General features: G+C 35.8%; 1 protein-coding gene across 5 annotated transcripts in view; it reads left to right on the forward strand.

The window, feature by feature from the left end:
- The window catches only part of grh (grainy head), a 90,288-nt gene that overhangs the window by 26,836 nt on the left and 38,316 nt on the right, over window positions 1–25,136 (forward strand). For all 5 annotated transcript variants that reach the window (XM_013320940.1, XM_013320941.1, XM_013320937.1 and 2 more), the window contains exon 3: window positions 20,462–20,677. In XM_013320940.1, coding sequence (XP_013176394.1) covers window positions 20,462–20,677 — 216 coding nt within the window. The remainder of the gene's footprint in view (window positions 1–20,461; window positions 20,678–25,136) is intronic.

The raw sequence follows: 25,136 nt of genomic DNA on the forward strand, positions 1-25,136 counted from the left end.
GTCGTTGAAAGGTTACAAAGGGAGGAAGGGAGGGAATTGTCACCCTTACTGTATACTTAGAATGAGAAGTCTAAACTACAAGATTACGTCAGAGACTTTCAGTACTACACTGTAGCATACATTTATAGCTTTCTTATTATAATTATTTACATAGTTAAATAAATAGAATACGAAGATAAACATAAATTTAATAACTCTTAAAATTGTTGAGTTAGTCAAAATAATAACGATTTCTGGTACAAAGCGGAAATGGTAAATTTGGACGTTGATACGCACGCGATAAGGTGGTATAATATTATACAATTCCCAGCGCGGCGGCGGCAGTGGATAATTAGTTAGACATAGGCGAGGTTTCCGCGTGACGTCGCCGTAGCCCCGCGTCGCCTCGCGCCGCGCAGCCACCGCTCCTCATTGAATTTATTGCGAGTTTGACCGTGAGACCTGAAGCGTAGCTGTTTTTTGCTTAATGTGTTATATATTAAAATTTGAATATAAAAAAATCATAGTTAATTCCTCGTGTCGCCGTCCGACTCAAATCTTAATACTTTGAACATAAATACCAGTCAATAAAGTTTTAATGAATATGTAACGATTTATCTGGCTTTTTATTTTAACAAGGTACTCCAATTAAAATAATTAACGTATAGTTTTATTTAGTACTCCCGCGAAGGTAAGCCGAAGTGAAATTACTCGGCCGGAATTTATTCCAGTCGGACGTAACCCAAATTCAGTTTTCAATTATTTGTGTAAAAACAGTACCGGTTGGATGTAAACGACATTACTCAAATTTTTGTTTTAACCTTAAAAATGTTACATTCTTTATAGTTATGTATTTTTTACAAGATATTCTTGCCAAATTTGTGAGTGCTATCTTTCGACAAAATGATCACTTAACATCAGATGGGATCGTGTAAAAGCTATAGTTTATTCAATGTAAAAAAGTTGACAACATAACGCACAATATGAGAAAGAGACCAAAAGAGCCGCCAAAGTGTAAAACTCCGAGACAGGTACCCACGCACCACGGCGACATACATTAGAATAGTATTTTCGAATATCAAATATTGGTTATGGCGACGGTCGTTGTGCAAACAGTTAATGTTTATTTCTCTAAAAACGTCGACATCGGCTCGCGACCGCTCACATTTTTGTTCGGCTAATAATTGATTTTTTATTTACTCCCAGAGTGTTGCCGTACGGAGACAACGGTTGATATAGCAATAGCATTGTACACATTTTCTCACGGCACCTTAGTCGGTGTCACGTCGGCCGCATCCGCACCTAAACCTTACCCGAATGAATGCTATCGGTTAAAATTCCATCGTTAAATATCTGCGGAATGCCGAAAGTGCGGTAAGTTGTTGTATGTGCGCGCGGTTGACAGGCCATCTCCGAGTATATGTCATGTCCGATCTAACGGGAGAGATACTACTAAAAACTAATGCACGATCAATGCTTTTCACAATCATAGGAGAGGCCAATAAATAACGCTTCGTCGTAGAACGGGAGCAATTAATGTGGGTGCGGCCGCGTCGCGTGAAAGTGGCCGCGGCAGCATGTGTGGACCGTGGGCCGCGCTCAGCTCAGCGTTGTGCCGACACGTGTTGCCAACCTATATTAGATACTACTTGCGTATATTTTTAAATTATATATTTTAACTAACTTATAGTGTAGTTGTAGTTAGCAAAACAGTGGTCAACATCCTCGAAAATAAACAAAAATGTATACTTTATTCGAATAATAACGATGGTATGTTGTAATTGCGAAGTAAATTATTCTACTAAAACCTCGTTTCATTATTTTGCATGGTTATTAATGTTTTAAAGTAATAATTTGAATTTTGCAAACGCGTTTAAGAAATCTAGTTTACGATATTGACCGACTAAACAGTACATTGAAACAAACACTCTCAAGTAATTAGTTATGTCCAGTTAATGCGGTTGATTAATTCATAACCACAAATCTTAATTATATATGTTTACATTGAATTTCACTATTAATAGAAAACTTATATCACGAATGTTTTGAAGTTAAGAAATTATGTACTGCGATTTATATTAAATTTACTTCTTGACTACAATAACACGCATGATGTTTCGGTCAACGTAGAATTAATTATATCAGCATCAGTCATCGAGGTCAAGGAAATTAGGATGTATGCAGATTTAACCATCGTAAAACGTTTTAAATTTTACCGTAGCGTAAAATTACATTTTCTAATAAATGATAAATCGTAAACGTGTAACATAATCACAGTGTACGATGAGGTCAAGTGAATTTATCGCTTCTATGATGTGCAATTATACTTACATGCAACTAAATTAACATGGTCTAACATTACTATCGATTACACTAAAAAAAGCTTCAACACCTAAAGTCGTTATAGCTCAGAAATCTATATAAGCGGCTTGCTATAATTTTGAGTATGAGACTAAATACTAATTGAAGCCTCGAGCGTGAAGTTCAATATTCGAAACGCCTTTTCTAACAACACGTTGCAATTATTTCAAGGTTCGTTTTAAATAATCAAAATTGTAAAAGAAAATTAAGTATTTATAACTTTAATCCGACAAAAATGTTGAAGACTTTTAAAGCTACGACATGGTTGACATGTGAAATAGTTTTTTTTCATATCCTTAAGAGGTTTTCTTAAGAAGAAAACTTCTAAGAAATAATCGCCTCATCAACATTTTTCTAGCTAACCGTACTTGAAGGGTAAGAAATGAGCCCCGTTCGTGAGACAGTTAATACTTTATTTAAATGAATTGTAGTAAAAATACTCGTCCATTTCCAATTAACGAGTAATGAAAGAGTGCTATAAATCCGTGAAAGTTAGTGTCATTTCGCTCGGCTGCAATAAATTTGAATAATCATCTATTGAATCGGCAGATTTATGAAGTCGGGATGAACTACTGGTAAATATCTAGGCAAAGAGTGGCGCGTTGATTCATACCCACTGAATGCATTGTGGCTACGGGCTACGCGCAGTAGATCATAATCGGACGAGTATTTATTGGTGCGCGAGCTTTCTAAAGCCTCGCTTCTGAGATGTTAAGGCGGCGTGCACACGGTCGCCGAGTGACACGCAATGTTACGCCCGCCCGACGTATTTTATTACATCTCCCAATCGTCAACATTTGTATCGGCGTATTTTAAACGTGAATAAACTTAACTGACAGATGAATTTACGGATTTATTACGCACTGTCTTTTATGTAATCCCTTGATATTTTCTGACGACGGAAGGTTTTATGTTAATTCGCAATCTTTGATAGCGAGTGGGATTGATTGGGATTTAGTGAAGCTGTGGTAGAGAGAGAATGTTTGTACAGTTATGTGCGCAGCGGGGTCCGTTAATTATATATTAATTAGACACTATTGCTTCATCTTTTTATGTTAATTCACTGACTAATTACTTTTCATCTAAACATGAGAAAATATAAGCCATTTTCACATGTTAAGTTGAAAAGTAAATTAATAGGTTTCTTAAGATTTTTTTTTCATGTTTTAAAAACATTTAAAAACGTAGGTTTTGAGATTTAAATAAAATAATAAAATTCATTCCTCTCGCGACTTTTTAGCAATTTGTAAACAAATTAACTTGCGAAACATATACTGGTACTTCAAACCTAAACAAAGTTACAAGTTACTTACCATTTTTTCAATTATTACACATATATTTTAAATTAGATTGATATTATTAGTAATCAGAGTGTTCATACAATGGCGACTGCGTCCGTCAATTGAGGCGCTTAACTAATCTTGACACTTGATTTTTAGAAGTTACTCAAAAAGATAAGATGTGACAAATGTGGTATGAACGTGTGGGCGTACAGAACGTATACCAATAAGTAGAACAACGTAGTAAGGTACGTCTAGAATATTTTACCGTTTCAAAAAAAACATATATTTAATTTATGTTGATACTTTAGACTCTTGGACTCGAACGTGATATTTAAAATTGTGTTCCGGTTAACATATCGAAACCGTAAATGTTATTGTTGTTTATAAATCGGTTATATACAATTTAACATAAAATATTCATAAGGTCATTATAAATTTATTGATTTAAGATCAATATAATATGTATTTTGTAAAAACCGGAATTTGCCAAGTATTTGTTTCATTTCGATAGCTTGTGTGCCGGAGAACGAATTAATTATTTTAATAATCCTCGCGAACCGTTTTATTAATTTTATCTATGGGTAATAATCCGAGTGCCAAAATTGTTTGGTCGCGCCAGTGGGTCGGATAGCCCGGGGGTGCTCGCGGGGAGGCCGCGTACCTGCGGGGAGCGTGTGAAGTCCGGTACAGGCAGGGGGTCTGTAACACAAAGACGTATTTAAATTCGCTCCTGGACGTGGCTCGCATGAATGTGTATTACCCTATGACCATATTATTTTTAACATGCAAAGATAATGGCTCATCGGGGCGATTCTTAATTTTTTGTCGTTTTCTTTTACGCAACCCTTTATTAGGGTCTGCAATGCTTTAGGGTTTTTGTGCAACGGGCAAATGTTGTCATTAAGGAATACGTATAATTATATTCTCACCACAGACGAATTGCACTGTACGAATTAAATTAGTAGCAATAATTAAATCGTTTTATCATTTTTATAATGTATCTTCAAATCTAATTACATTAAATCTTATTTGTACAAGTGCTTTTTTGTACGATTTCTATTTTTAATGAATTTAATAAAACCAAGAAATAATTATGAAAAAAATAGTTTTTATTTTTAAAATTAATTATAGTTGTGTCGAAAACTTTGTTTATATACATAACTGTGACATGTGACGTCACTGATTGTATTCGATAGTAATAAAAATTTGTAAGTTGAATTGTCCTTAACGTAACCATATTTTAGTACAGTTATCATGCCCTAATAAGCGGGTCGTAAGGCTATTTCGTTTTATTCAATAACTTACTAAATTGCATCAGCTTAAATGTACTTTCAATGTTCTAAAACTCTGTTACTGTATTGAAAAAACATTATATTAAAATTAACGAACAAAAACCAAAATAATTAAATAGCTATGGTTATTTATATTTTGGATTTGTCTTAAGGATTGTTTACCTGAATCATCCCTAACTCTTTACATCTGAGAAATTAGTGTGGGCACATGTCGCCTAAACTAGGAAATATAAGGATCTATCTTATCTGGAAACTTATCGATTTAACTCAAAGAAAATTATACAATCACATTTGTAAACAAGAAAAATAAGTAATTAATAAAATACCGTAGTGTTAAAGAAAAACTGTAAAGAGTCTCATGTGACTTTATTTCTTATTACAAGTATTTTAATATCGATAGAATATGGGGCGAGTGTGTAATCGACAACAATAAACAATAAACATTCGCCGTGCGCAGTCGCTGGCTCTAACCGGTACTTATGTCACTTTACCCTGCAATTTGGCAATCGACTTCTTACCACCGATCTCCTCTGAGCTATTGTGACCTAAGACTGTAACATGCTGCGCACGGAACTTATAATTTTGCGGTCATTGATAATATTTATTTTATTACCAACTATATTAGTGTAATTATAGGGGACTGTTCCAAGGAGGAAAGGTTTTAAATTTTGTAAGTTTTTGATTTTGGTTATATTATAATTTAAATTTACTTACCGCCTTATTAGTTTAAACGTCACAAAATACTACTATACTCGTACGTAATGAATTAATCAGAGATTTTAAAACAGTTAAAAATTAACGTAGTCTCTCCATCGTATTTTCGCAATTTATTTTCACACGGTGCATCTTCCAATTGACCAAATTATTAAATAGAAAGTTTGCGTCTCGAGTCATTGTCACTTCACCCCTTTCTTTGGACCATGTCCATAAGCTTTGTACTGCCCTAAGATAATGTTCCGCGTCTAAGTAGGGAGAGGCGTATTGTTCCACAGCCTCCGAGGGTTCTGACGCGAATTTATGCTCGCCTGTCATAACAAAATGAATTTACGCATTGTGAATCAATAAAGCGATTCTGATCTATAGGCTACTATTGTTTCTGGGTGTCGGAAGAGAGTAACGTATATCTTTATACGGTCGATAACAAAATGTCGAGGCCCTTTTAATTGAAACAATGATGATTTATGCATCGTAATAAAATAAATTTATTATCTGTTTTAAACATTACCTTTAACAGTTACGAATTTTAATGGTGTTATAGTTTTAGTGATCTTCACACATAATATTAATTTAATAAGTTACTTTAACATGAATAATTGTGATTTCGAGCTGCAACCGTTAAATTGCACATGACCCAAAGTAACGTAATGTATACGATATAAAATGAATGACACGATAGTAAAATATGAAATAAAAGATAAGATACGAGCAAAGGAAAAAATATAAAGTAACAAGAGCTATAAAGTTTACTGCGAAGTTAAGCCTCCTATGGGTCCCTGTTTGCACTCAATGCTGTAATTTCATAATTCAAGCGTTTAAATGCATAGCGTTTCGTGAGCACTTCGAAAAAAATGCGGAGGCTCGCCGCAGCGACCATTACGCTCCTTAAAATAACATCGTACGTTTAAGTTAATGACGGACACACAGGAGAAATTCACTTATAATTGCTTATACAAAGAATTTTGGTGAAAAATCATCATGTACACGATTTTGTAGAGTCGTTCTCTTTATTTATTTTATTTTATTAAAACCTTGGGTTTTGTCGTATTTTTTTTATTTTTTATATTCACTAAAGTTTCTCGTCGCTACCATCATTTTGTCGAATATATATATATTTTTTTAAATTTAAAAATTGAATCATGTTACGCCACTTATTCCTATTAAAATTACAGCACACCTTTCGTAGTCAGAGTGACGTCTTCGAGAAATCGGAGACCTAGGAATGATTAAACTAACACTTTATACTAAGCATAATTTAAAACCTGCACAAAATAGACAACGTAATATAATTTGTATTAACCCGGATACTTAAAGAGTAATGAAAACGGACCCAATGGTTTTAGGTAAATCAATTACCTTATTTGACATAAACGTATACATTATCTAGTTGTTCAATAACTCTCATTTCAATTCCACGTGAACATTTGATTAACTTCGTTAAGCTACAAGCCAAACAATTCAGTAGGAGCGATTAGATAATCGTAAAATACTTAATATTATCTCAGTGCGCAGTTGTTAACTTTATGGTTTAATTTAATTCGCTGCAGCTGTTCACAATCTAGGCTCATTTATTTTAGGACACTTTAGGTATGCAATAAATGTAAACCTGCCACTTTACGTCCAATTTTTTTTATAAGTTTTTGTGACAAGTCCAAAATCCAAAAAAAAAGACACGAACTCAATCGACAAAAAATATAATTTAAAAAGATAGATATACATTCAATATTGATGAATTAAGTACATGCCGTATACAACTTGTATTCTACAACGTATTTTCAGCCATAACTGGTTATAGGACCATAATATAAATAATAATAATAAGAGATATAGCTTGGTCTAGACGTAAACAATTCTCAACATCTGTATACCTGTCAATACGTGAACTAATCGTCAGAGGTATTACGTAATTAAGCCCCCCATCCATTTTTTATAATCAAGGCGAACTAACACCGACACACACACATAGAAGAACAAAATAACCACGAGATACAGGAGGCTCCGATTTAACTATAAATTCCCCCAACAAGGCGGTGGTTACTAGGCCATAATCTACGCAGCACATTTGCATAATTGTATCAATAAGTGTCCATATCTACATAAAATTGTATATTTTTAATGAGTCCACGATATTTATTCGCGATGGAGTCGCTTTTATCCATAATATTAGTGAAGATGATCGTTAGTTTTCAATAAGGATCAATGAACGAGGGTGACCTCTAACTTAGCGCTTCTGATTTTGTTTTAACCTTGCGCTTTTACTTCTTCTATGCACTTGAGTTGAGTTAACAAGAAAGACATACATGATTCGTGGGTTCAATTTTTTTTTTAATTTTCAAACATCAAATGTGATAGTTATACAATGCCCTTTAAACAAGAGAAGCTCATAGTTTTCTTATAATTTTCTAAATAATTATTATATACTATCATTAATTTGTTGCATGACGATAAAACAACAATTTAATTAAAACGTTGAAAATATATTTTATGCAAATTTAGGCTTAATTATTTAATTTTATTATTATTTCAGTTTCCCATTATTGCCACAATAAAAGCTAACATTCTTAAATGTATTATTAATTAATTAAAGGTCTCTAAATTAATCGTTTGTGTTCACAGTCTCAATTATGCGTTTATTTAGTTGTAAATCTTATTAGAATCATTTTCTAATCTGATAATGTATGTGTAAATGTATGCATGTGACGCACAAAGAATCACAATAATTCGTTCTTTTCATGTTTCCAATTTGAAATATGCTGGCCAATAATAATTAATTACGATTCGGATATTGTTAACTGGTGATGCGTCATATAAATCTAAAAAAAGATGGATGGATTGCGCGAAATATGAGTAAAAAAAGACTACGCTAGAGTAAGAACAAAATAATGTAACTATTTAATAACTTTAAATATGCCCAACATTTAATAAACCTTTAAAAAACGACAAAGGGCTCTACAGTCTAATACTATTAATACTATACTGAAGTCTGCAATCAGCCAGATATATACTTGAACTATGTCCTTTATTCCTTGATGCGGTTAATATTAAATGTTTATTGATTTCTTTATTCACGAATACATAAATTACATCGAGGTTGAAGGGCGTAACTTTATGTAATGCATTTAGTTATTTAAATGTTATTATAAAAGGTATTTTAATATCGAGGGGTATCAGTTACACCGTTATGGCACAAAGATAATGCTGGCGGCGAATGAATATTTATATTGGTCAGAATTGAGATGTAAATAAATGTACAGATCCATTAGCAAACGCTCTACATTAAACTAGTATCTATAAAATGCAAACTTAATTGCGTTTATACCTTTCCTTGCTCGCAGGGTTAAGTGAAGCGCGTATTTAAAGACGGAGGCGTTTAATGTATAAATTGAGGTTTTGAATTGCAATATAGCTTACATTCATATCACAGATATGATCTGTCACATAATAATCATGTAAAATTCTTGTAGCTTTTTATATCTTCTAGATAAATACAATCGTGTTCAAAAATCTAATTGGTTGTTTAACGAATATTCCATAAGTATTAAGCCATATTAATATACTATTGCATTAATTAATATGATAATGAAGCTATAATCAAATTGTTAATCTTAGAATTTAAAGATAATCCGTATATCAATAGCTTCGAGTTCCCACATAATTAATTTCACGTTGTTCAAGGCATCCGTTGAAACGTACCAAATTACTTCGAATTATATTTATTGAGGAAATTTTGGTAATTCCGTTTTGGTAGATTTTTAACTTTCACGCCAGTAAAACTTTGTCTATACATCATTAATGTTTATAACGGTACATGTAAAAGGTTATACGATTAATGTTTCCGCTGTTTTTATGAATGTCTTTCATTATGGAATTTCTAGTTTAATAAGATTCATACTAGCGGAACAAGGTGTACATAAAGTGCTAAAACGTCACCGTTGTCACATAGATGTGGCGTCTAGGAAACCATTACATGTGTCATATTTCTTGTCAATGCCACTGAGTTAACAAGAATAATTTTATACATTTTTTGTTGCACTAGACTAGAGCGTCTGAGTAGCGGATTCACTAGCTACTACGTAGCTAATACGCTTTGGATTCAGGGTTGCACCAACATAGAGTATTAAAAAAATGCACGTTCGTTTCCTAAATATAGATTTCCATTGTTCGCCATAGAACACCCGTAGGAATGTGTCTTATTTCTATGTAAGATGAAACGAATGTGAATCCTATATTTTCTTATTGGCAAGAGATGCAGTCGTCTCTCTTTAACAAGAGGAAAGTTGAATCATTGCTACGTTAAGACAACTACACGTTTAAAGAAATTGTTCATAATATACAAAGATTTGTATTTGTGTTTAATACAACGTTACTGGCATTTAGCTCATTAGAATATACAACAGTCGTTTGTCTTCAATACTTCAAGTTCACACCAGATTAGTTGTTCTGTTCTTAGAAATGTGTTGTTGGAATGTTGCAGTTTATTAATAGACTAGCGCTGCTGCTATCACGTTTGTGTACCTTTATCTATGACAAGTAGAACGCTACTGTTTCAAAATTTGACAAAGTACCCTGACACCATTGACATTTGATAACTAACTTAATTTACGCCCCCTTAATAATGCATGTTTCTTATAATTTTAAATGTGGCATTAATAGGTAATTGTGAGTGTATATCAATATTAATTGGTGTTATTTTTTTTGATATTTGGGAATGCGCTTTACGTTCTATGTAGGTACCTGAGGGCCGGCGGCGGCGGGGCCTGCGCGCCGGCTAACGGTGCGTGAGCCGAGAGACTGATTTATTGTGGACATCCACTGTACCTATCCGATTTGCATTTAGATAGCGCGGCGGCGCGGGAGTGCGGGGGGCGCGAGGCGGGCGGAACATACTCTATCGCTCGTAAATTAACTATGAAATTATAATGTAGCAAAAAATTTAATAGCTTCCAATAACTTTTGATCGAACAGTAATCGATCTAATTGCTACGATTTTTCTAGTTAGGTGTTGGGTATGGTAATAATATTAAAAGTGTTTTCTTACTCGCTTTTACTTACTGTTGACTCGAGTATCTGAATGTCTCATTAACTTGAATGTGCAAAGTATTACTCACTAAAAAGGTATACTACGAATCAGCAATCCTATCCATTTACCAATAGAATCTCAAAAAAAATTATTAAGATAATATTACATTATAATTAATGGTATCTTTCGATATCAAAGATAGAAAAAAAAACATTTAATTACATAAAAAATATCTTCACATATTTTTTTCGAACTAATTTATGTATAGTGATACGTTATTTGAATACGCTTACGTCACTCTAATAATCCCCAATGTGATTTGCAATACAAACATTCCACTGGCGCTACCTACACGTGTTTCGTTCATAGACTGACTGTTATAGTTTTGTATATAGGAGCAATTCGAAAAGGGCGGTTACTCAGCTAGCGGAAGGCTTATAGCGACGTAGTTATTTAAGTTGATCATAAATAATCGGCCTCCGCAATTAGTAGGCGCCGATTTGGCGCATTACATTTCCTTCAGTTCACGCTTTAGTCTGAATAAGTATAGTTCTCAAACTAGCTAAAGATAATCTTACTGATTATAACTGATGTAGGTTTCTGTTACTAATGGATATCTTTTCGTTTAAAATGAAATTCTTACTAGATAAGAGAAACAACTTAGCAGGGGCCACAGCATCTTAGCGACATAAAAATGGCAACATAATATTATGGAAATCAACAAACACTGTTTCGATTTGTATAAAGTTACTGATTAGCAAGTTAAATGTTAACATGCAAATTTTATCGTTTCGATAGGCATATTTATTAATTATAAACAGTCTACAAAATATGGTGTTAACGTGTGTTGCTAAATATCCAACATATAAACGGGTAAATTACAATATGGCGGACGGTGCGTAAGCGATGGAAGCCATTGCGAATTTTCCTCAGGCCGCCATTTAATCTTTCCGTCATATAGATGCTATCCGGGTTAACAAACGCAGCCACTTCGAGTCATAAAAGGAAAAAGGGTACGCCCCTAATTGCGAGATATCACCGGGTATCTTCTCGAGTATGTAAATAGGCGTCGGAGGTAATTAAAAGCTTATCGCTCGTCCCGCCAGCGCCAGCCCGCCACCGCGCGCTGCTGATTGCCGTGTAAAATGATTGACGCGCCGCTCCAACGGCAAATCGATAATGAAAACGTTCCTTCGCAGTAAAATAAGTAAGTACTGCATTTATTGTTGACAATTACTATTTGCTCAAGATAATTGATCGGGTTCTCACAATTGTCAACTGTCCGACGACTCGCTCGCAATTTTTGTGCCATTAAAAGTTCGCGTTGCCGCGAGGCGCCGCTACCTCCCGCTGCCCGCTTCCCGCTGTCCGTGGATTACTCGCTTGTTTGTAAATGAAATTACTTTTATTATTCGTTTTTCATAAAATGATACAAGATTTTTTTAATGTGACTAATATTTATATTTTCTCATAACATCGTTAGCTTATCTACCACTGCAGGCTTTTCGCTTAATCGTTGTTTATACTTAAAGTCATTGTTATATCGATATGCTAGTAAACAGTAAATATATTTAGCGGTACTTGAATTTTATTAATTTAAGGACGCTCAATGTTTAATAGGTGAACGTAAGCGTTTAAACGAAATCTTAATAGCAATTAAAATATTAAAGTGACTTGTTCATTGTTATCTCTGTGAGATAGGTATACTTTACTAATTTAGCTTAACAATGCAATATCACAGCTGAGTTCAGTAAATCATAGCGCAGCTATTTCCGTAGGCATTGTCGCAGATCTTTCGGGCATACTTAATAGCTTCGCGATTTAATTATAGTCGCAAGAGTAAAACATAATCGGTGATAAATCACGTCGTATAGATACCTGCCAGCCGCAACCTGTTTCAATTCGCGCGGTGCGATGTCTGCCGCATTGTGCAGCCGACATGCCTCCTAATTTATATCTTCATGCTCATTTACTGCTACCGCCAGAAACCACAAAATCTGTAACGTGTCAATGTTTTTGCTCTTACGATTCTAAAGAATACTAATTTTCACATTGCATGAAAGAGATATAAATTTTTTAATAAAATATTTTTGTTATTTATCGGCCGCTTGGATGCATTGTTAGACTGCCATTTATAGTACATATATCACTTAGCACACAATTGAGAGCATTAACATTTTCATTGAACCGCCATCTTGCTGCAGGCTATAAAGGATTTTCTGACGGTTCAATGTTATGAAATACTTCGAGTCTTTTTAATCATTTGATTTATAGAACAGTTTTATATCGTCGTCTTCACACGTCAATGCTGCTGTTTATGGCCTTAAAATTTTAATTCTCTTTGGATGATTATTCTGACTAGTAATATAAAATTAAATTATGATACCTACTTGTTAAAATCATATGAAGAGCTATACAGTTATCAAAAATACTTGAATAATTGTATTAAAGGACCACACAAATGTTTTCCAATTAGAAAAGAGGGGCTAACGGAAATTATGCATTTTGTTTTAACGAAGATCTCGCGCTGCGCCGCGGGCGTTCTTTCCAAAACTCATAATTCTTAATAAGACAGTTTACGCTAGCCAAAGCTCAACGTTTAAGTAATATATCAAGTTGTTTTTGTGAAAACGAAGTAGCCGTTATTTTTCATCTTGTTATAAAATATTCGGATATATATTTTTAAATTAATATTGAACGTAACGGTATTTCAAAAGTGGACGACTTCTTATATGAACCAGTTCACGCTTATGGAATACAAATTAACTTTTTTTTTAATATTTAGCGAAAAAAAATTCGCCAAACTTCTAATGTGGTTCAATGACCTCACATTCTTTTCTCTTCTATGATAGGAAATATAACATGGTAAAAGAAAAATTCACCTAAAGTCAAAAAAATCTTAGCCAATTTATTATATTTTAAAGATCAAGTTATTCAAGTTGTTTCCTGTGGTGCTATTTAAGGTAAGGTCCTTGGTTAAGCTAAACTAATTAACGAAGTTTGCAGGAAGGCCGATATCGGTAATGATAATTTCGGCAGCGAGTAACCTCTTTTGCCAAAGGCAGAAGTGATTACTTGAAAGATGAATTTGATTGATGAGTACCTATAAACATTTTTCTTCTCTTGCACGATAATGCATAAAAAAATTAATGTGTAATGAACGCACTGACTTAATTTGATATGTTTCATTATTACAGAATATAATAACATGCTTGCAAAATACTTTGCAAGTATATCGACTCTTATTAAAAGGTAGTGTTCTATTTACAATAGTATAAATGCGAATGTTTAGATAGATTGATGGTTGGATGTTTGCTTGAAGTTATCTCCGGAACGGCTCAACAGATGTTGAAGAAATTTGACACAAATGCAGAGCATAGTCTGGAAAATACAGGATATAGTTATAGGCATTTAGTTTTTTTTGTAGTCGGACTCGCGAGTGACAGTTAGTACCAATATAAATTTTCTCATAGATAGAAGTGGTAGAAGTTACTGAAAAAAATCATGTTTCAACTTCTACTATTAGTAATTACCTACTGTTTACATTTATATATAAGATAAATATCGTTTAATGAAATTTTGAGATAACACTTCGGTTTTACAATTTTTCGGCCTTAACTTGTTATAGGCAAAAAATGTCAGCAGTTAATCATCTCAATTATCAGCATACAGCGCGTATAAATTAATAAAAAATGAAAGTACTAAATATATTTCAAGGTACGTTATCAAAGAATTTAAAAAAACAGTAAAGTAACAATTGAACTTTTTCTCGTATGAGTCGGCAGCGAGAGATAATTTGTGACGATGATTATTGATAAACGTCCCCTAGTTTTTTTCGCGTCTCGCTCGATACGACTTAAGTCAATGAGCGCACTATTGTGCTATTCTATTCAGTTTATCTTAGTACCCTATCAAAGTTATCGTGTATACGGGCATTGTATGATTCGAGTATATCTTGTTAAAAAATTAATGCCGCATTCCTCCATTGATGTATACTCTAATGTAGATTTTAATCTATGTACATAGTAGATTATATACTCTGATATACTTTGTATTTGATAAATCGATACGACTGGGTCCCTTCAAAACAAAAGACTACTTGAATTTTCTGTGATATATCAGATGTTCATTGGTAGCAATCAATAAAAGATTTATTTACGATCAGTTCCAAGTTTACTCTTTGCCTATAAGAAATGTCAGGGTCTCCAACGCTTGTGAAAGAGAAAGAAGCTGTAGAAAAAGAAATTGAGCTAACATATGTATAATAGAACAGAGAGAGAGAAATAAGACGAGAAGGAACTTTCTTATAAGAGTATTGTCTTATGTTTTTAGAAAATAAAATTATTAAAGTGTAGTGAATGAATAAGAAACATGCAAGTTCATTTGATATTTTTCCTCTAACAACTATAACTGTGGTTTAAAAATGAAAATGTAAATAAAGCCGGAGCGTAGCGCGGTTATAGGGCAATAAAAAATGCAATAATCATAATTCTATAGAGAATACGTGTATGGCCACTTGCTATTCACTTTCACGGCCGTGGGCCGCGACGGCTGCGACTGTCCTTACGCGGCGCAGGCGCAGACTCCGCCGCACAATTCAACCAATACAATACAATGAATACTTCATATAAACTCCAGTGAACGCATTAAACTCCATTCATTCAGTTCATGTCACACTACAGACCTGTCACTCAACGGTCAAGAAACGATTTTATAAAAAAAAAAGAACATTGCGCTTCGTTTTAAAATTTTACATCCGTGTCAAATGTCATCTTTTAATAAAGTTCTCCCGGAGATCATGATTTTGACAAGGATCCATGTCACATAAAACGAATACTTAATATGTCATACTTTGTTGATTTGAACTAGATATTCGAGATTCCGTAATTTTTGCCCCATCAACATTATTATTTTGTAGCTTGAACGTAGTTAAAAAAAAACTAACCAAGATAATTTTGATCCTTGGACGATGCTAGTTCTTTATAGTGCATAACATATTTAGTGTTCATGTTGCGTTTCCATCTTTAATCTGCGTGGGCGCATATTTCTGAGAAGACATTTCTTGTTGACCGTACATAATGCTGCCGAGAACAGTTGTAATAATGTTAGCCATACTCGTACGGAGAAGAACTCCGTAAATGAATCATCGCATATGCGGACCTCGTCTGCGCGCAAAAAGAGGTTTGTCGAAAATGCACCTCGTTTAGTTTGCTCTGTGCTGGATGGCCGTAGCTCGCAGCAGTACTCATCCCTTATTTATTTATACTGGTATGAAGAATGTACCGTTTTTGTGGCCCCATAACAGCGTGCGGCCAGCGGCCACAATCCGAGACTGCGAATTCTTTAATTGACGAAATGCGGCATAGCTGCATTCCCGCTCCAATCGTTAGCTTTAATGTGGGAATATAAAATAGATTCATAGGTAATTGTGTATTTTCTCCGGTTCGCTTAATCGATTGTTTACAAAAGTCTTCAGACGTTCATTCTTATGTTAATTTTTATTGACACTTGTTAATCAATAGTAAGACTAGATAGAATCGAGTTTAAAATAATTTATTTTCTTTGTTAGCTGTTGTCAGTGTTATGTTTTTGGGAGACTGTGAGCGAGAAATTAGGCATTTAGTTTTTATTACACAACGTTCAAAATAGAAATATTAAAACTTATGATATTTTTTTTAGTAACTTTTATACGCTGTAGTAACATTTACGCGTAAAACGTAGTACCTGTTACACAGTACGAAAGCGCAGACTCACTGAGAGCTTACATTATTTATCAGAGACATAAAGCTCGGAGAGCCTGAGTCAAATGCTCTTAATGAGTCATTAGCGAGCCTCGATACTGGTTTCTCTTATCAGTGATGATAAAACATGCGTTGATTTGAGCCGCGCCCTGAACTTTCCCCTGACTGCCTACACAGTGTCCGCACCTGCCGACCGAGAGGCTGCGCGGCGACTTGTTCTTTGTCGTTACTTACAACTGTACGTATCGCATTTCGCTTTACACATATAGATGGTCCCCACGCATAATGTCGTAACTCGATTTTTTAAGCTGAATAAAATATTGTGCTTTTCAAACTCGTTCAATATCTTTAAGTATATTTCTGACTACTTAATATTGAAATCTCACTTAAATTACGATATTTTAAATGTCTCTTTTATGTCATTAACGTAAATAAAAGTAGCTTTCCTGAATTATTGCGATATTCAATCATTGTACATATCATACATTGCACGAATATCCTGGTGAAAGTTGGATGTAGCAAGTTCATGATAGTAAAACTTTATTGGGGCCTTATAATATCTTATTTATTGCTACTACTGTAGAGTCTTATAAATTTGGATATACAATTAAAAATTCAAATGCGATGACCTATGTTTGTGTATTTCAAAATTAATGTAAATAATTGTATTTGTATTACTTTATAAATGAGAGCGTGCTAAATGTAAATCTATAATCTTTGTGATGTTGGCGGTGAGGTAAAACGATATTTATGTATACGCCGCGTTGTTGTTAATTTAATTCTATTAAAAAGTCTAATGTTAAAGTTTCTAGAATTTAAATTACTTTAAAATCGTCGTCGGTGTTATCTAAATGTGATGAATTGGAGACATTTCAATTCTAATGTGCACTAAGAGTGTGGGTTTTTTATTGTGTGAATAAGGTGCCGAGCCGTCTCTAAAACAACGGTATTACTTTAATTCACTCAAAATAAATTACCGTGTTTAAGCTCCGATGGAACCGTTTTGGATAAAGCTTAGTTTCGTCACGACACGTCCGTCGATACCGGAACGAATTTGTTTTATTTTTTATAAATATTACCATGACGTTTCGTATTATCGTCGCATTTGTGCCGTTATTTGATTTGTAGTCTGTCATGGATTGTGTTTTAATTATCTATATTGTTGTTTTCATTAATTTAGTCGTCTTTTCTCTAAATATATACAAACGGACATTGTAGAAATGAATTCTATCACCGTTATCCAATAAAGGCATATAAATGTTAGCCAAATTTAACATATGTATTTTGCCAAACATGTAAAATATTTTTTCGTTAGTATTTTGATTATGAAATGATACTGATAACATGACAATATATATTTTTAAATATTAAAATAGTAGTTTATGGTTATCTTTAACGTGGCACATGTTGTAAATTGAACCTATTTAGTACCTTTGAAGATTTTAATTAAAAGATTAATAATGATGCAACGAAGGCGGGAGGCAACGACCGCGAGGATAGCGCGCCAGGCGGGCGCATGCAGCCTGCGCGACATGCGTGCCGCTCCGTTACGACACCTACACCAAATTTTTCCACATGCCCGAACAGCCGAGATAAGCGGCGAACGACGCCGACGTGTTATTTATTAACGAACCGAATGATCGATAGTCGGACGCGACACCGGACGCGGCCCAGGCCAGCGCCGCCTTTCGAAACTCACCGCCGCTGCCCGCAGCGCCGCCAACCTCGCCGCCACCGCGACGCTGCATCGCTAGCCGCATCGGGGCCTCAGATGCATCTTCGTCTTACACTGTCACCGACACATCTGACATTGAATTGATCTTTTGACTTTATTTTTATGTACATCTATCCAAAGTCCGCCGTTCGCGAGATGAACTTCGATTATATCTTAAAGATAGTCGGAACTTCTCGACCCACTCAAATAGACTAACACCTGATGCATACTGACATTGATAGATTTCTGAGAAATCTGAGTGACATGGACACTACATTGCACGTAGTACACATTTAAAAAATATACCAAGAAACTCGATCCACATTCAACGGTGTAGATCGTGCTGCGTATCGAGGTACGCGATTTGTCTGAGAAACAGTCGGGTATGAATGGCCGTATCGAATGTTTTGTTTGCCTTACAGACGCTCCTTCAACCCTTCGCTCGAAGCCATCCGTTCCACTCTAGCGTGCGTCACGTCTTCGTGACAGCTGCGTGCGATACTTTCTAACCGGGCACAATTCAATAGACGACAAACAAACAACTTGCGAAACTTTAAACGATTCAAACAATCGACAATATTGCGAGTAGTGATTGATTAATTATGATGTATAGAGGCACGAGGTAACATCTCTTCGTTAAGCGATTGCAAAAGTAACGTCGTCCGGAGTGAGAGCGCGCGACCAGCGACAGGCGGCGGTGACGGGCGCGGTGTAAACACGAGAGCATGTTTACGTTTCGGTTCGAAGGCGACGTGATAGCAAACGGTCGCGGAAATTCGAGGTTCAGCCGCGCAGGGCAGGTTAGACCAGTCCCGGTGGCCTCGCAAGGACCCCAGCAAACCTGTTAGATTCGTTGCACGATTTTTACGTGCGCACCTACCGGAATCTCATTCACGTGCTGCACCCGCGCCTCCTACCTCGCACCCCCCGCTTCCACCGCCTGCCAGTTAACTCGTCAAATGACTCACGCTTCGGCTGGTTAAATGCCAGAACCTGGCTTTTCCAGTTTTCTGAACTGATTCGCATATTCTATTCTTGAAAGACGCCAGCACAGCTCTCTTGAATAACCTATGTTAATTGCTATATTAGTCACGTTTTCTTTTTAACTTCGGGTTTTACAGGTATTTTATGCATAACTTTTACTCTTTACCAGAATTTTTACATTAAAAAATGCTGTATTGTGTAGTTATTACATTTTTTATTTAAACTAGTTGCTGTTAAGATTTTGGTGTATAGACAGGATTTTATTATGAAATGATAAGTTTAATAATCAAATGTATACTTTTTTGAATTGACGACAGTTTTCTGCACTTTAACCACATGTATACATATTTTATAATACTATATTTGTATGTATTAGAAAAGAAGGCAACTTAATTTTTTTTTATTTATAAGACGTTTTCTGATGGTAATTACTCATATTCTTATTTCTTCTATTGTTTGTGTAGTGGTACATTTATGACAATGAGCAGTGCTCCGGCGCAGTATGAACGAGGAACAGGAATCAGGTAGAACTACGATCCGGTCAAACTCGTCCGACGCGTGCTTCCAACATTTTTTATTTATTTGTCTGCACCGTCGGATACCGCTGGGCGTGACGTCAGACGACCTAAACTGGTTGGCGAGGGAGCAGGGATTTGCCTCGTATCCTTCCGGTTCTGCAAGTGGTTCGGACCTGTTCTACATTCAGGTTGCGCAGCGCCAGGCGACCCGGCCCGGCCCGGCCGCGTGACGTATGCCCGCGGAGCACGAGCCGCTGCTCTCTCGCAACAGGCTAACCTCCAAATTAGAATCGCTCCGTCGACAGATGCAAATGATTCGATCGACCGATACCGTCCACTTGTATTGCTCTGATATCAGACAAAACCAAAAAAATGAAGCGGCCACCGTATTCAGTGGTAATTCAGTTTTCTCTAACCGGACACTTGATGTGCTGACTCACGGTTAGTATACGCAACAATTAGCGTACGTATTATAGCGTCATACTCGATGCGGACGGCCGCCGATGTATACCATCAAAGGTCAGTATCCGTACCAAAATGGTCACGCCTAATAACTGGTTGTATGTTGTAGTCGGTCCAGTTGTAAAACTACAAGCTTCGGGTATCAGCGTATTACATCGTGTTTACTTTGTTGATTCAATAGAATCAATGACAAACAACAATTCGTATACGAGCAGTTTTTATCGAATGTCATAATAATCATTATATTGCTAGGTTTTTTTGCTGTGCGAATATGCGAATACCTATCACACATTGATAAAAAATAACGATTTGGCTCGAAAATATATCTAATGTTTAAAATGAGTTGCACAAGTCGTGTATGAAGTAAGTAAGTAATATTGTTTATTGCAGAAGACGCAAGGAGGTGATGGAGGTGAGCGGCGAGTCGTGGCGCACGTACTACGCGGGCGGCGAGCCGGCGCTGGCCGCGGCGGCGCTGGGCGTCGCTGAGGACGCGCACGGGCACGGCCAACCCCAGCCGCTCGTCGCAGAGTACTACAAGCTGCCGCCACTCGCGCAGGACGCACACCTGAACTTACACAAAGATGTTAAAATTGACGTCTGGCCGTAAGTTGCTCCCCTTTATACGAGAAATAATATTTAAGTGTTGCATTAGGCTAGGTAACCCTACCAGGGGTAGACAGAGATAATGCTCTTAGGCTAGTTATTAGATTTTTACATAATTCATATCTTAATATGCTTAGCCTTAGATTAAATAACTGCACTTCGTAATAGCAAGTTTACTTCATTAAGTAATCTAAGCCGACTTAGCTTTTTATGGCCATTGAGATCAAAAACCTTTTATTTTCTAAACCGTAAAAAGTAACGTTATCGAGCCGTAGCCATACAAAAGCTCTCCTCCTACATGGCAAGGTGTATAAGAGTTTGTCGTAGGCGTTCCAATCATCTATGCGTAATAATTATTTTCTACAAGAAAAACTTTCTGCTAGCCATGTCACGTTTTCCTCATATCCCATAGTTCTTAATATTTATTACAGATACTAGTTTACGAAATATAAATACAAAGATTAAACCAAATAAATTCATTTTTGTAAACGAGACAAGTGTAATACGATTGCGGAAAATCAATCGGCCGCTTCTCACGGTCGTACATCAAATCGAACGTTCGTGTATCGATGCAATTATCATTATAATCGACGAATATCGAGGTGCCGTGAATACAGAATGAATTCGCGTAAAATTTATATGTAAACTATGATAATATGTTATCTTTTGTGTCTGCTGAGTAGTTTTTGTGTGCGTTGTGTTTGCAGCGCGGTGTGTGAGCGAGTCTCACGGCTGAGTACACTGAGACATAGGCCGCGTGTCTTCCGGCCCCAACGAAAGGTGTAAGAATAACAAATAATAAAAATGTTAATGTTCCACTCAATAAATCATAAGCACTCATTTGAATACGTATAGCGAGATTAAAGAAATAAGAGTTCGCGAAGCTAAGAATGTTCACCCCTGAGACTCGTTGCACATATCATTACAGATTACCATATTTTTTGCACTCGATTGAAGAAACAGTTGCTATATTTTTTTGTAAATGTGATAGTTTTTGTATACTTTAATTTGTCCTAAAATAAATACAACCTACTGACTAAAATCAGTATGTGCTTATGATAATTGAATCTATAGATCTACTGAAATAAAACTTCTTGCATTAATTTTTAAACATGAAAATATTACACTATATTTTTATAAAAATCTTACCATATTAAAAGTGTCAGGACACATCGTTATGGCTTTGCAACACAAACGAATCTAGATGCAAAAATATTAAATTATTTTATTTTTATAAACGCCATTCAAAATTTATAAAGGACATAAAACTATTCATAGGAGATAATGTTAGCGCATTCAACGGTATTCTCATAGAAACGCGACCCCGATCAAATTATGCCCGCTCTTTGAGAGACGTTGTTAACAGCATCCTTTGAATGGTGACACAGAAATGAGCAAACGCCACGCCGCGCCGACACATATTGTCATTATAAAAAGTGCATCATTTTGACTTGACCCCGCGGGCTAGTTTGCCCTTCTGTTTTCTTTGTAATGGAAAAATGAAGCATTATAATATAAAAAAGTGTCGCAAGCAACTTACATATATAAATATAAAACTAATAAACAGAAACACTTTCGATAAAAACCTCACTGTTTCAAAAAACTCCAGGTATTTTTACACTTATAAAACCCTCCAATTTCATTCTTGTGTTGCCACCACGAGTACACCAACTACTTTTGCGAAAATGAAATAAACAAGGGTAGTAATTGATTATGTAACTTTCTGATGCCGATGCAAAGGTAATGTTATTCATTTAAAAAGTTAAGTCAGAAGCCCACGTGCGCAGCGGGCATTACAATAAATATATAAAATGTAACACGAAGCAAATATTCGAGTGGGTAGCGGTCTCCGTTTTGCTCCTTTGTATGCAGCCGCACACGTCGATGGCCGTCAGCATTAGTGCCTCCGACTGGAGTTGCGGCATTGTCTCCGGCGACGGCCGCAACGCGTTCAGCCTGTCATCTTCGTCACCGCGTACTCTCAACCACGAATACAAATGACGACAATAGACGGATGTAGATGGAAGTTGCTCTCATTGACAAGGCCGGCCGGGACTCGTCGTTCGTCGCGGCTCATTGTCGGCGCGCGGCCCACGCGGCCCACGCGGCGCGCGCTCGCTCGACGTGCGCTGCTATTTCTCATTCATACATTCAAAATTATAACGAATGCCTCGGCTCGCCCGCACCCATTCGTACGTTGTCGCCGCATGCGTTTGTATGCAAATCCGTTATGTAGCTCAGTGCCAGAATATCGTCAGTTTCGGTTCCGTTTTCGTAGACTAAATTGCTCATATTATTTGAATTGAATGCTCGATAGATATTGAAGCCAACAAGTTCGGATGGTATGTATATATACATAAAACGTTCCATGGTAGTTTGACGTAGGCGTATGATTCCTAAACGTTGCAATGTGGATAGCGCAGCGCTTTGCAGTGCTCGGAGGCTAAGAATACTGGTTACTGGTAACATGGGTATTAAGTGAAAACGATGACTATAATAATTAATAGCTGTCGGGGTGCCGTGTATACGAGCGTAAAGATTAGCATAGAAACGCGCGGGATGGCACCGGCACGGCACCGGGGAGGGCCGCGCCCTCTTGACCCTGTCGCCGATCACACTCACAACTAACGGGAAATCGGTTTCTCTGTAAACACTTAGTATGCGACGCTTTAATTGGGTATATAAATTAAATGGATATTTAAAATATCACAGAACCCATTCGAGACGATAACGACGACTTAATGGTCGAGTAATAAATAAATAGTCGTTAAATGAAACATAGTTTAATCGAACTTTTTATTAGCAAAACGAACGAGTAGTGGGGAATTATTTTATTGTATCAATTATTTAATTTTCCCCTCGGGATATCGTAATCGCATGTAAATGGAAAAATTATATTAGTCAATGTACAATAACGGGGTAACGTTCAACTTATTTCTCGTAAAACTTTTTGCTGCGTATAATTTAAAAACAATATAAACGGTTTAGATTAAAGGAGAATTGGCAACGGAGCAAAATGCAACGTCGCGGTTGCTTAACAAAAACTGAGGGAGCTGGAACCGTGTGACCCATTTAGGAACGGAACCGGTTTCCTCTTGAAGATACGTCTGCATTGTTATAGCTTAGTAGTTAATACCATACGATTCCCTTGGAAGCGGCCGACCCTCTGCCGAGGATAATGTATAAAGAATACAGTAAGGTCGTTATATCGCGGACAGCGTCGGACATCGCGTAGTGAAATATGAAATCGGGTCTTGACCATTTTTTCAACCGTGTATTTTCCATTCACTCGGCCATCTAAAGAAATCCAATTATCGTAGTTACTGTGCGAATTGTAAGGAGCAGCTGTCTATATTATTATTATCAGTTGCCATCTCAGAAAACTGTTAATTAGCTGAGTCCTGCAAGGCAAAGGAGTTGATTCGCTCACATGCGTCATTTTTCTTGTTTATTGACATTAACAAACGGCGTATTCATTTTCAATTCATTTTTTTTCTAAGATATCAGTTCCGTGAGAAAAGTGGCAATAAACCTACATTTGGCCGAATGATATATTCAAATAGAATGGAATTACGTCGCTCACATCCGCTGCAAGCGCCTTCTTTATGTAGTTTTATCGCTCAATAGATTTTAATCTATTCGTCAAACGATGTATAAACTGTCATCGCTTCTGATCGTAATCGTAATGATAGTTATACTTTAATGTATGTTTATTTCTTAGATTCATTACACACTTACTTGATTATTTATTTTATGCGATTATTTATTCTGTACACTTGCATATTTACTTAACTAATGTTACTCGGTATACTTTGAACGTTTATTGTGAAGTCAGAATAACTCACATAGTGACGAATATGTGTAATTTATGCATTGCAGCCATATTTGGCCAACATTTTAATCCAAAAGGGAAGAGTGAATTCGTTATAATTTCCATGGATTTCTTCTTTAAGACAATAATTGATAGTAAAAATTCGACGCAGAAAATCGTCGCAGAATATTTAAATATGAAATTATAATAAGCCATCGGTCTAAAACAACCTTAAAATATAATCTGTATAGTTAAATACTGTTATTAGTGGTTGCAGAGATGGAATAGATTCAATTAGTTAGATACCTTAACTAGCCATAGTTAACAAAGCTTCGCTTGCTTCCATGACCGTATTTTGCGAGGTTCTTACGCAGCTGCGCTAAAACATATTCGTTCTAGTTTCAAGCAAAGCCCTATCGTGTAAATCAAATTTACTTATTAATGACAATATTCCTTCTTGTTCATGGCATACAAATCAGATTATTTGTTACAATAATATAATTATTTTATTCGAAAAATATTACAATATTTTTCGTTTAAAATTCCGATTCGTTGTAGTTAGTTCTATTTTATATTTAACAATAACAGCTATGCTGAACACATGTACATATAACAGTCAAAACGGTATTTGCTTTTGACATAAAATAT

This window comes from Papilio xuthus, unplaced genomic scaffold (assembly GCF_000836235.2).
Source record: "Papilio xuthus unplaced genomic scaffold, Pxut_1.1 DF825946.1, whole genome shotgun sequence".
In the NCBI taxonomy this organism is placed as follows: Eukaryota; Metazoa; Arthropoda; class Insecta; order Lepidoptera; family Papilionidae; genus Papilio; species Papilio xuthus.